We start from the raw sequence: 12965 nt of genomic DNA, 5'->3' as shown, positions 1-12965 counted from the left end.
TTGATAGTAGCTTACCAAAAAAGCTAAGTTTGTTGAAATCGCTTCAGTCATCTTCGAGAAAATTAAGCGCAAAGAAAACAACGCGTTTTGTCGATTACGTCGCTTATACCATTATATCTCCGAAATCAAAGATCACAGCCCAGTGATTTTCGAACTTAAATACTGGCTTGATAATTGCTTTCAAACTAGCCTAAGTTTGTTTAAATCAGTTAATCCATCTTCGAGAAAATTGTGCACGAAGAAAACAACGCGTTTTGTAGGTTATATCACTTATACCATTATATCTTCGAAACTAGAAGTCGCAGCCAATTGATTTTTTTTATTATTTTGGTTTAATGGTACTTTTCAAGTGCGCCTAGGTTTTTTGAGAAAATTGAGCGCTTAGAAAACGATGCAGTTTGTCGGTTAGGTCACTTATACCATTAAGTCGGACTTGATCAATGGCCTAATAGTAGTTTCCAAAAAATGATCCCAAGTTTGTTGAAATCAGTTCAGTCAATGTCGAGAAAATTCTTGGCGAAAAAAATTCGTTGAAAAGTTCATACACATTCACAAACACAGACATTTTTCGAACTCATCGAGTTGAGTCGAATAGTTTATAAAACTATGAGTCTTCGTTCTAAAGTCGATTTTCCCAGCAATTTTATTCCCTTTCTATACAGAAAGAGAAAAGTGCGAATCCCACATAGTTTTGACGAGAAAGATTGTATCAAATGTAGTGTGTGTATATATATATATATATATATATATATATATATATATATATATATATATATATATATATATATATATATATATATATATATATATATATATATATATATATATATATATATATATATATATATATATATATATATATATATATATATATATATATATATATATATATATATATATATTTATATCTAATTTCAATAGTTATCGGAGTACCTATCGGTCCTCATAACTCGTCACATATGAATGTTTTCACTTCTTATCCGTTATGTTTAATAACACCGATATTAAGACATACAGTTTGGAGAGAACATGCGAACTGTAAATTCCAGGCTAATAATATTTCCAGTTATTCACAAAGTTTCCACGTATTCACACAAGTCTGATTTCACTGACACATTCGAAACGTTTGAATTGACTGCAGAAGAATGTATGCCAAGATCAAGGAACAGAGAATGAATAATGTCGACGTATTAAGTTTTAGGCTACAACCAGATATATTCCATTTAGTATTAGTCTAGTCTTAGAGTTTAGAATTGCTGATAAACACAATATAATCACCGCATGGTCAATTTGCCTTGTTGTTTTTGTTCAGATTTAACTTTAGTAGAAAAAATAGTGCCTGCTTGAGAAAGTACAGGTACGTGGAAGAGACACACCTTTCACATTCAACCGCCTGGCATAAACTGATGTTTGTCTTCGTAAGACAGGTAACATTCTTTGGTTCCACTTTAGTGTTTGTTGCATTTAACTGTACAATGCGAAGAAAACTACGAAATAATACGGCAGTGTTGAAGTTTTAGGTTCGTCTATTATTATTCAGTTGTGCGTTGATGTCTTTTGTGCAGGCTTACTAGCATCATAGCAAATTTATGGATTTACTTTCTGGTATAAGACAGTGACGCATTACTATAAAACCACAATATTGTAAAACTCAAGTGAAATGATTTATTCGCTTTAGTTTTTTTGTTCAAGTATTCATTAAATCATTATCTAAAAATATCGATGGAAAACTAAAAAAGGATATGAATATAATTAATACGATTTGAATAGGATGAAATTCGTATGTAGAATTTCCGTTTGTTATTAAGCCATTAGCGGCCCTTACACGATCATTAAAAGTGTCATTACTAAAAAGTAATGACACTTTTAATGATCGTATAAGGTCTGCGAGTTCAGTAATGACACGAGTGATGATGGAATTCCGGATTTTCCATCATTACCAACATTACTTCTTCTTCTTCTTATTTTTTGTGGAAGTGCTAAATATCGTCAGTTGTATTAGATGAGAAAATTTTACAACCATGAAGTAAACATTCTCTTCAGAACTATACGGAAAAAAATTTCTGCAAATGGCAAAGTGTAGATTTGAATTATTAATGGTTCATTAACCTTAACGTTTCAATGGCAAATCAAATTTATTTTCAGCTAAACGAAGATAAAGAATATTGCTAATATTCTTTAACTGTTGAGGGAATGTTTTCTGGTTACAAGTCCCGTGCTGGAGTAGTTAAAAATACTCATCATTAATAATGAACGTGTAATGCTAAAAAATAATGATATACAGTAATGACGAGCGTTTGAGTACTTAGTAATGACACTTTTAATGATCGTGTAAGGGCCGCTATTCAGCCGTATGAATAAAACGTAGCATGCTTGAATTTCGGTAGTAAATGCTACGTGTGGAACACGTTCCTGTGAAAACATGCTACAAACTGTAGTATTTACTACAAGTTTTCGGTAGGTAGCTCTAGAGGTTGCTACTCGTGTGTTTGCTGATAAAGTGAAGTACAGAAATTAAAAAGGGGCATTTTTACAGTAAGTACGTTTCTTGCTTTGTGCATGCTTATGCCAGCTTTTCCGGCTCTGTGTCGATACGGTATGCAGTAAATGCTTAAATTCGGAAGTAGCATTAACTACATGTTCGAACTTGTTTTTTATTCATACCAAACCGCGTTATACTCTGTGGAATTTGTTTTGAGAAGATACTACAAACAACAGACTTTACTACATTTTATTCATACGGCCCATTATATCCTAGCGTATGATATATCAAACGCCAAACCTCCTATATTTCAATACATGTTTACTTTAAAAGATTACTAAAGTTCTAGTTGATAGTTTACACTTCTAATTTCTTTGTAAAAAATGGTTATCGAGCCTCAACGTTTTATTCGTATTATAACCTTGCAAAGATCACACAAATGACCAAATAAAAGTAAGCAACATATTCGTGTGAATCTTAAGTTCGAAGCCATAGGTTATATTTGCATCTTTTGACAAACCAAAGATTCAAATTAGTTATTTATCTAGTAAAATTCCAAAAATATATGTCAAACAATAAAATACTGTTGTTAACATTTGAACGTATGACATATCATACGATGGGATAATACAGCAATATTTGTTCAAAAGCATATCGTTAACCGATAAACTCGAGCATCAGAATTTTCTGAATAGTTGAGGTCTTTGAATATCTCTAGCCATCAGCAAATCAAATCCATTTTGTTATCTTCGAAATGTGAAATATTCAGAAACATAGCTGCAAAAAATAGTGATAAGGATAGGGGCTCTTTAGGATTTGATGAACAAGTGAATATGGAGTAGAACGCTAACTTAGAAAAGGAAGTATGAATATCTCCAAAACTTATTAAACATAGGAAAAACTATCAAATAATGAGCTTACGACAATCCCAATAAACCGAAACGAAGGTATAGTTAGGACGCATTGCACCAAATATTTCTATTTATATTGTGCCTTCATCTCCGATAGTACTTCTACCGGTACTATTTGAAAGACAAACAATTCAGGTTATGGGCCCAGAAATGGACGACAAGACCAGACTTATTGCATTTGATGGAACTGGATTTCACAACTGGAAGCTTCGTATGCAAACTATTCTTGACACGTACGATCTTTTGGACTGTCTCCAAAGGGAAGTGGAAGAGATCGAGGAAATGCGTGAGGCCGTAGATGATTCCCCGGCAATAAATGCGGAAAAAAAAGAATGATCGTCGAAAGAAATGCACAGGAGAAAAAGTGCAAGTCACTCATCGTTCAAGCTGTCGCTGACAATCAACTACACGGAAAGACCAAAATCAGCATTTTGGCGAAAAATTTAGTTGATTTTCTGATTTTAGTTAGTTATTTTTTGAGACAACTAAAAAAATCTTACTTTTGCTAGTTTAGATTTTTTAATTCTAATTCCCTTAATGATAATAAAAAATTTGGTTGAAATGGCTATTTTTTTAGTTGATTTCACCAATTAAACGTGCTGTCATTTCTTAGCTAAGGCACGCTTCATATCCATTCAACTAATTTTTTAGTTGAATTAGAGAAATAAAACGTTGTTTTCAACCAACATAAATGGATGAATTGGTTTCTGCCATTTGCAGCTATATGGCGCTCTATCACCGAAAAAACGTTAACACCGTAATGACTACTAGCCACTAGATGACACACGACTAAAAAATTTTTGAAAATTTTTCTTCTCAATTGTTGTTTTCTTCATTCGACTTCGCGAAATTGACTATCTCACTGAAAACTTTGAGCACTCGGAAAACAAAAACCGAATACAAGTAGTACACCGGACAAAAAACATCATTTGACATATACAATTAGAGTGCAATATTCGAAACTCACTGCACTGTTCCCCGTAAAAACATTATTACGCACAATCGCTTTAAATGCGCACAAATTCTGAATAAATACACTTTCCACTAACAGTTTACGTCATTTTTACATATCGGTTTAGAAATTTATATATGGATATATCGTAACACATGCGAAAAACATCTAAACAATTTGCAAGCAGTTTCAACAAGACTGTCCCTTTTAGCTTTTTAATGGATTGTTTTGCTATGACACTTCTCATGAGTTTTTAGCTAATAAACTTGTTAATAAAACCAATTTCATTTTTGTTTTCTTTGTCCTGTCCTTCGGTAATGATAGTGATAGATAAATAGAAACAAATTTTCTGATTTTAATAACAAAATTTGTTGTCAATGGGAATTTCGTACTGGATTGAAATATTGCTGGTTTGTGTCCAGAATATTCGCCAACTAAACACATTCTCTAAAAATAAGAGTTTTTTTCAGCAAAGTAAATTCTCAATTTTAACTAATTTTATAGTTATTTTTGAAATTTTGTTGTTAAAATCAACTAATTCAAAAACAGTAATACGAATTAGGCGGTGAGCTAATTTCGGTCGTTCCGTGTAGAACTAATTAAAGATTGTGCGACACCAAAGGCCATTTGGATGACGTTAAAATATATATTCGAGCAACGGGGTACGCTGAAATATTCGGAAAGAGGTGGCACTAATTTGTCGGAGCATCTGTTGCGGTTCGACAGGTTGATCCGTGAACTGAAGAGAAGTGGAGCAAATGTGGAGGAATCAGATGCAGTGTGTCATCTATTGTTGACACTGCCGGCATCATTCGATTCGGTTGTCACGGCGATTGAAACTCTTCTCGGTGGTGTAACCATGGACTTTGTCAAAAAGCGGCTTATGGATGTTGACATTAAGCTTCAGAATTCGGATATGTTAGTGTACGAAAGTAAAAATGAAGGTGTAGCTATGGCTAGTAAGCACGGAAAGCGTAAATTAAAATGTTATAAATGCGGTAAAATCGGACATAAAAAGGCAGATTGCCGTGTAAATTCGGATCTATTTTCGGAAAAGAAAAACAAAATGGAAAAGAAAACTGAAATAAAACAGAATGCGAACGTTGGTGTTGATGATATGGCGGAAATTGCGTTTGTTGCATCGGGTGAAGAGGAAAGCGTTAAGATAAGTTTGTACCTCGATTCCGGAGCTACTGATCATATGCTTGGTGATTCTAGCTATTTCGTGTCGATGAAACAATTGACACCACCCGTGGAAATCGTTGTAGCAAATGGTGAAAAGCTGAAGGCAGAATATAGTGGTGATATTATCCTGTATGTCGTCGTCGATGGGAAAGCAAAGAAATGCGAGGCAAAGAACGTTTTATATTTGCCAGGGCTAAGTTGTAATCTCTTTTCAGTGAAACGGCTCACCAGTTCAGGATTTCAAGTATGTTTTGCAAATGACAAAGCAAAAATCATGAAGGATGGTACCGTATTAGCGATTGCTTGGTTCAAAGGTAAGCTCTTTGAATTAGATGCCTACTGTAAGAGAAGTGAAATTGGATTGGCTTTGATAACTGGGAAAATATCACGAAATGCTATTCTTTGGCATCAACGGTATGGACACCTTGGGTGCGAAGGCCTTCGGAAGCTGATTCGGTACAACATGGTAGATGGACTGAAATTGTCAGATTTTGATGAAAGTACGGTTGTTTGTGAGCCATGTGTCTCGGGTAAAATTACTAAGCTAACATTTACTTCAAGCGAAGGTAGACGTTCCTCTCGACTATTAGAGCTTATTCATAGCGACGTTTGTGGTCAGATAACGCCGCATACATAGGACGGAAATAAATTTTTCGTATCTTTTATAGACGATTTTTCTCATTTTTCGATAATTTTCTTGATATCGTCTAAGAATCAAGTATTTGATTGTTTTCTTGACTATGAGGCCCTCGTGACGTCACGTTTAGGAACTAGAATTTCTAGATTGAGAACTGATAATGGTGGCGAGTATCTAAACGATGCAATGCGTTCGTTTTGCCGCAAGAAGGGCATTTCAATGGAGACTACAATGCCGTATACACCACAACAGAATGGCGTTTCAGAAAGAATGAATCGCACATTGATGGAACGAGCTCGAGCGTTGCTAGCTGAAAGCGGTTTTGGAAAAGAAATGTGGGGTGAGGCTGTGTACACTGCAGCATATTTGACAAATCGTTGTCCGACTTCAGCAGTTGGAGAAATCAAAACTCCATATGAGTTATGGACAGGACAAAAACCGGACGTGTCAAAACTACTGTATATGGTGGGGTATACCGTGAATGGATATCGTTTGTAGAATGATGTGGAACAGAAAGTAGTTACAGCTAGTGTAGCATGATAATATTGATCCTTCAAGTACCATGCATCCAAATTAGTAATAGGTCGTAAAAACACTTGACGATCGTTACACTTCCCAAGAGCCAACCATTTGTTCACATTAAGTTCCCATGCTAGCCGTCCGTGTTGCAACATATGCTGCACACGGCGAGCTAGCATGGGAACTTAATGTGTCCTGTCACGGTTGCCATGTCGTTTCTTTTTTGTTCCTTCATTAAGAAACTCGGAAGGTAGTGAACCTTCCTTGTCGATTGTTTTATCAAGTCTGTCTTTATTGAAGAATTCTAAGCTTAAACTAACCTACTGCCTGTTCTACGTACATAAAGGTGGGAGGAGCCAGTTACAATTCTTTCATTAAATAAATTGTTAGCGGGAGAGAGGAAAACGAGAGAATATCGATTGGTGCATCAATGTAAAAGAAGGCGATTGAACCTATAGCGCATTACGCAAGGGAAAGAAATGTCGCATCGGCGGATAGTGTGAGAAGTTTGCTTAGCTCGCCGTGTGCAGCATATGTTGCAACACGGACGGCTAGCATGGGAACTTTGCTTAGCTCGCCGTGTGCAGCATATGTTGCAACACGGACGGCTAGCATGGGAACTTAATGTGAACAAATGGTTGGCTCTTGGGAAGTGTAACGATCGTCAAGTGTTTTTACGACCTATTACTAATTTGGATGCATGGTACTTGAAGGATCAATATTATCATGCTACACTAGAGACGTGATATTTGATGAGAGTTCTTTCTTCGGCGTTGGATCCACAGTAAAGCAGACTGGTAAAAATGTTTCTCAACAAATTGAACTTGACTTCAAGCCTGAAGTCCACGTGAATCAGTAAGAAAGAGTTGAGCCAATTTTTTTTTTGTTTTTATTATAGAGGTTTTAACCTTAAGGTCATTCGCCTCTTCGGGCCAGAAAAATTTTCTGACCCTATGTGCGGGGTTGGGAATCGAACCCAGATGGGCTGCGTGAAAGGGCATCGACTTACCCATCACGCTATACCCGTCCTCGGTTGAGCCAATTCTAGATGAAGCTGATATGTTTTCGGATGATTCTGAAGCAGAAGGTGCTACAGGTCCGATGACTGCTGGTACGCGTAGAAGCGGTTGTGTACGAAAGGAACCCCATTGGTTTGATTGTTATGACATATCATGTGGCTTAGCGTTATGTGCTGAAAATTTCGTCAATAACGTGCCGGATACTGTGGAAGAACTTAAGAAACGGAACGACTGGCCGCAGTGGAAAGCGGCAATAAATAGCGAAATTGATGCGTTAGCTAAGAACAAAACTTGGACACTCACAGTGTTGCCAGATGGACGGAAAGCAATCGATAGTCGTTGGGTTTTTAAACTCAAGCAAGGTGTTGAAGGGCATGGGCGCTATAAAGCCAGATTAGTGGCCAGAGGATTCTCGCAGCGTAAAGGTTTCAACTATAGTGAGACGTATGCACCAGTTGCTAGATTAACGACTCTTCGTGTTGTTTTGGATGTGGCGAACTGTGAGAGAATGCACATTCATCAACTTGACGTTAAAACTGCATTTCTCAACGGAAGTTTAGATCAGGATATTTACATGCGATTACCAGCAGAATTTGACACGAACGGGCTTGTAGCGAAGCTTCAGCGTTCTCTTTATGGATTAAAACAGGCATCACGTGCATGGAATTCGAGATTTCACGAGTTCATTACGGGTTTAGATTTTCGTCGAAGTTATTCAGATAGCTGTCTCTACATTGTGATACGAAACAAAGAGTTGGTTTTCTTGGTCATTTACGTCGATGATATATTGATCGCGTGTCGTTCACTGGATGTCATAGTCGAACTTAAGAAAAATTTGATGCATGAATTTGAATTGACAGATCTTCTTGAAATAAGAACGTTTCTCGGACTTTACGTGCCATATGATAGAGTAGGTGGAACTTTGAGTATCAGCCAGAGGTCGCATTTGGTGAGTTTATTGGAACGATTTAAAATGGAAGATTGTAAAGCAGTAAATACACCGATCGTGACCGGATTGAAACTGGAGGAAAATTTGGATGTCTCCAAGAAATCAGATATGCCATACCGAGAATTGATTGGTTGTCTCATGTATATTACAACAACGTCACGGCCGGATATCTGTGCAGCAGTGAATTATTTCAGTGGTTTTCGAAGCTGTGCTATGCAGGAACATTGGAATCATCTAAAGCGAGTGTTGCGATATATAAAGGGTACGCTAGATCTGGAACTAGTTTTTCACCGCAGCCAAAGGTTAAATCAACTCAAAGGGAATGTTGATGCAGATTGGGCGGAAGATGTGAACGATCGTAGGTCCACTTCCGGACTCGTATTTCATGTTTTTGGCGGTTTGGTTTCCTGGGCGACACGCAAGCAGACTACTGTAGCTCTTTCTTCGGCCGAAGCTGAATATATAGCACTTAGTGTTGGAGCGACTGAAGCGATTTGGCTAAGGATGTTGCTGAAAGATCTGCATAGAGAAGTCACCGAACCGACTATCATTGCGGAAGATAATCAGGCTTGCATTCGAGTAGCTGAGGACGACAAAACAACCAAACGATTGAAACATCTGGATATTCGTTGGCATTTTGTGAGAAATGAAATCGAAAGACGAGTCATCAAGCTGTGTCCACTGAAGAGCAAGTTGCAGACATCATGACAAAGGCGCTTCCGAGACCTCAGTATGAGAAGCTTCGGAACATGCTCTGGCTGTCGGCTTGATGGGGGATGTTGAGAGTGTACAACCGCCAGCCCTATATCGGGACTATCTGGTTTGTGTAGATCAACTATTACTTGACAGATGTCATATGATGTGTTTTTCTATCAGAGAAATAAACTTCACTTGTAAAACGTGTTTTTCGGATTCAGACGTGTTTTTCTATTAATCTGCGGGCAGTTGTTTCTTTGCCGGTTCTTGCGTTCGTTCGCTTATTTCGTTTGTCGCGTGGCTCTTCACTATATACAGAATTGTGCCTACTTCTCATCCTCCAATGCAATACAAAACCGAGCCCGTTTTGTTACAATATTTACTTGCTTCTGGTCTGCCGCAACTTAATTTCGGGAGAAAATTACCAACACAATCAAAAATAGTCTAGATGAACAACGTTGAGAAAAATAAATGGTTATCTTCTAACATCGCTAAAAAAGTTAAATATATTATCAACGTAATCCAATAATGTATTGTGACGATACATTTTCAAATATTATTATGAAATCAGGCATCCCTGCAAGCAGCTGATCGGTGTTGACAAACGAGGGAAAACCAACTAGTAAAAAAAACTTTTATATTACACAAGGGGTGTGCCGATAGTTCGCGCAGTAGAATATAGGTGGAATTAATGCATCACATAAAATAATTTTTATAAGAATTTACTCATACTGTCATGTCTGTTAGTCTGTGATTGAATCGTATATATGTAAATACCACTCTCAAAATATAGACATATCTCTTATAATTTTGTTGCTACTGTATTGAACCAGCGTATGATATATGATGTTTAGGATAGTTTCGTTTGGAAAATATTTTTTATAGTGATTTGGCATTTCTCAACATTTTCATCACAAAATATGATGGAATTCATGATATCTGCATATTTGGTTCAGATTTGAGAACCGCTGGGTTATAACGGATTAATATTTACATGAATATATCAGCTGTTTTTCACAGAAGGGCGAAGCTTACAAAAGTAAACAAATCGAGTTTCCCTCTCCTACGAATAATTACTTCAAAATTTCACAATTTTGCCTCGAAATTCGGATTTTACCAAAGTCTCAATCTTCTTCTTCTTTGCTGGTAGGCGTCACCTCACTTGAGATGACGCCGATTTGATGGCACAGCAACTAAGGCTATATTGTCAGTTAATTTTCGTTTATAGTCCAATGGACTTTCTTTTCAAAGAACTACAAGCAAGCTACTTTGGAAAATCATGGGGACTCAAACCCAGATATATTCATTGGATCTACACAACTATCGTTAGACCAATTTTAGCATATGGATGTCTTGTATGGTGGCAGAAAGGAGAAGTCGCGACAGTTCAGTCAAAGCTAAATCATCTCCAAAGGATGGTCCTAATGGCGATGACAGGAGCATTCACGACAACTCCTACTGCTGCTCTAGAGGCGCTACTGTGCATTAAACCACTACATGTGTTCCTAAAACAAGAAGCATTATCTTGTGCATACCGTCTTAGGGTTACAGGGATTTGGAACAGTAACCCATTAGAATATGCTACCAGTCACACTCGCTTGTGGTCTCAAATGGTTCCGTGGGATGAGTATTTACTCGCTCCTAGTGACCTAACTCTCACATGCAGTTTTCCTTTTAAAACATTCAATGTGAGCTATCCTCTTCGTTAGGAATGATTGTCTGGTTGTCTGGAACGACAACTTGATGAACACATAGTTTGTTATACGGACGGTTCTCTGTTGAATGGTCGTGCTGGTGCTGGTATCTACTGTCGTGAAATAGGCTGGAGCAGTCTCATTCACTTGGTAGATACTGTACTGTGTTCCAAGCAGAAATCTACGCAATTCTGTGTGGAGTACAATCGGCACTTCAGCAGAGGATCTGTGGTAAACGTATTTTTTTTTTTTTCCGACAGTCAGGCAGCCTTAAAAGCACTCAGTTCGAATGACTCACGGTCGAATCTAGTGATCGCATGTCGAACTCAAATTGAAGACCTCAGCATTTCAAATGCTGTTTACTTTTTATGGGTACCCGGCCATTCTGGTATTACTGGAAATGAATGGGCTGATGAGTTGGCTAGAGCTGGTGCAACGAATGATTTCGTTGGTCCTGAACCAGCTTTACCACTTTCAACTAGTTGGATAAAGCACAAGATACGTTCTTGGGCTGCATCCAAACATGCCAGCTACTGGCGCAGCTTGCAAACTTGCGCTCAGACAAAGCATTTCTACCAGATTTAGATCTGAAAATGTCAAAGTGTCTACTGCATTTCTCCAAGTATCATTGAAGTGTTCTGGTCAGAGCTCTGACTGGACATTGCAAACTCAATTATCACATGGCTACTATTCAACGTGCTGAGTATTATTCGTGTGATTTGTGTGAATGCGATTATGGTACTTCATATCATCTGATATGTAACTGTCTCGCATTGACGCAGCTACGTATCCGGGTTTTTGGTTCTCCATACATGGTTGAGTCTGTGAATGCGGAGCTAAAATTGAAGGATATTCTCTCGTTTCTCACCCAATGTGGTAAGGATCTATAGTCAGAAGGGTTCATCACAGACTAACAGACATGACAGTATGAGTTAATTCTTATAAAAATCATTTTTAGTGATGCACTAGTTCCACCTATATTGTACTGCGCGAACTATTTACTATCGGTACACCCCTTGTGTTACGTAAAAGTTTTTTTACTAGTTGGTTTCCCCTCGTTTGTCAACACCGATCAGCTGCTTGCAGGGTTGCCAGATTTCGTCAAAATATTTGATAATGAATCGTCACAATAAATTATTGGATTACGTTGATAATATATTTAACTTTTTTAGCGATGTTGGAAGGTAAACATTTATTTTACTCAACGTTGTTCATCTAGACTATTTTTGATTGTGTTGGTTATTTTCACCCGAAATTAAGTGACGGCAGACCAGAAGAAAGTAAATATTGTAACAAAACGGGTTCGATTTTGTATTGCGTTGTAGGATGAGAAGTAGGCACAATTCTGTATATAGTTTTGGCAATATGTAATTAATCTGTATACTGCATGAAATTCGCATGGAGGTATACAAATCAATACAGTACAGGTAATTATGTATGAATGGCAACTCGGTTGGTAAATGAAAAAAATAAACACAGTCAAGATGACAGACAGGATGTATTTGATAGGGTAACGTGGCGCCATCATGACAAATGCGAGTACTGTCCCAAATAAAGGAATATTCGAAATGACCGTTTATATGGTTAAAGAATCTAATTTGAGTGTCCTGTCTGTTAGTCTGTGGGTTCATCGTTCTTCTTGGAGGGAATGAATCCCTTCTGTATTCACCTTAAATAGGGTTTGGCAGATTGTTTGGCATCCTCTGGGGGGTACCGAATTTACTTCTGCTCGTACATACTGCGAGTCGTTCTGCATTCTTCCGGGAGTGCAGAATGGTGTCGCTTTTGTAAGATCTCTAAATCCTCTCGGAGGTTGGAGGTTTTATTAACAGCAGACTGTTCGGGACCTCGTAGAGGTTCAGAATTTCCTTCTGCTTCCACTAAATGTGATCCTCAGCAGATTGTTCAGCATCCCTTAGGG

General features: G+C 37.5%; 1 protein-coding gene across 6 annotated transcripts in view; it reads right to left on the bottom strand.

Moving 5' to 3' along the window:
* Nucleotides 1-1395, bottom strand: part of LOC131432461 (uncharacterized) — a 567367-nt gene extending 565972 nt beyond the window's left edge. For 4 of the 6 annotated variants that reach the window (XM_058598753.1, XM_058598754.1, XM_058598749.1 and 1 more), the window contains exon 1: nt 934-1389. In XM_058598753.1, coding sequence (XP_058454736.1) covers nt 934-947 — 14 coding nt within the window. In that variant the 5' untranslated portion in view covers nt 948-1389. Of the gene's footprint in view, nt 1-933 lie in introns of all 6 variants that reach the window. The other 2 variants (XM_058598750.1, XM_058598752.1) reach the window with 2 other exon arrangements.
* Nucleotides 1396-12965: the final 11570 nt, after the last annotated feature.

The sequence above is a fragment of the Malaya genurostris genome, chromosome 2 (assembly GCF_030247185.1).
Source record: "Malaya genurostris strain Urasoe2022 chromosome 2, Malgen_1.1, whole genome shotgun sequence".
Taxonomy (NCBI): domain Eukaryota; kingdom Metazoa; phylum Arthropoda; class Insecta; order Diptera; family Culicidae; genus Malaya; species Malaya genurostris.
The sequence above is the reverse complement of the archived record's forward strand: the minus strand, read 5'-3'. Positions and strand labels throughout refer to the sequence as shown.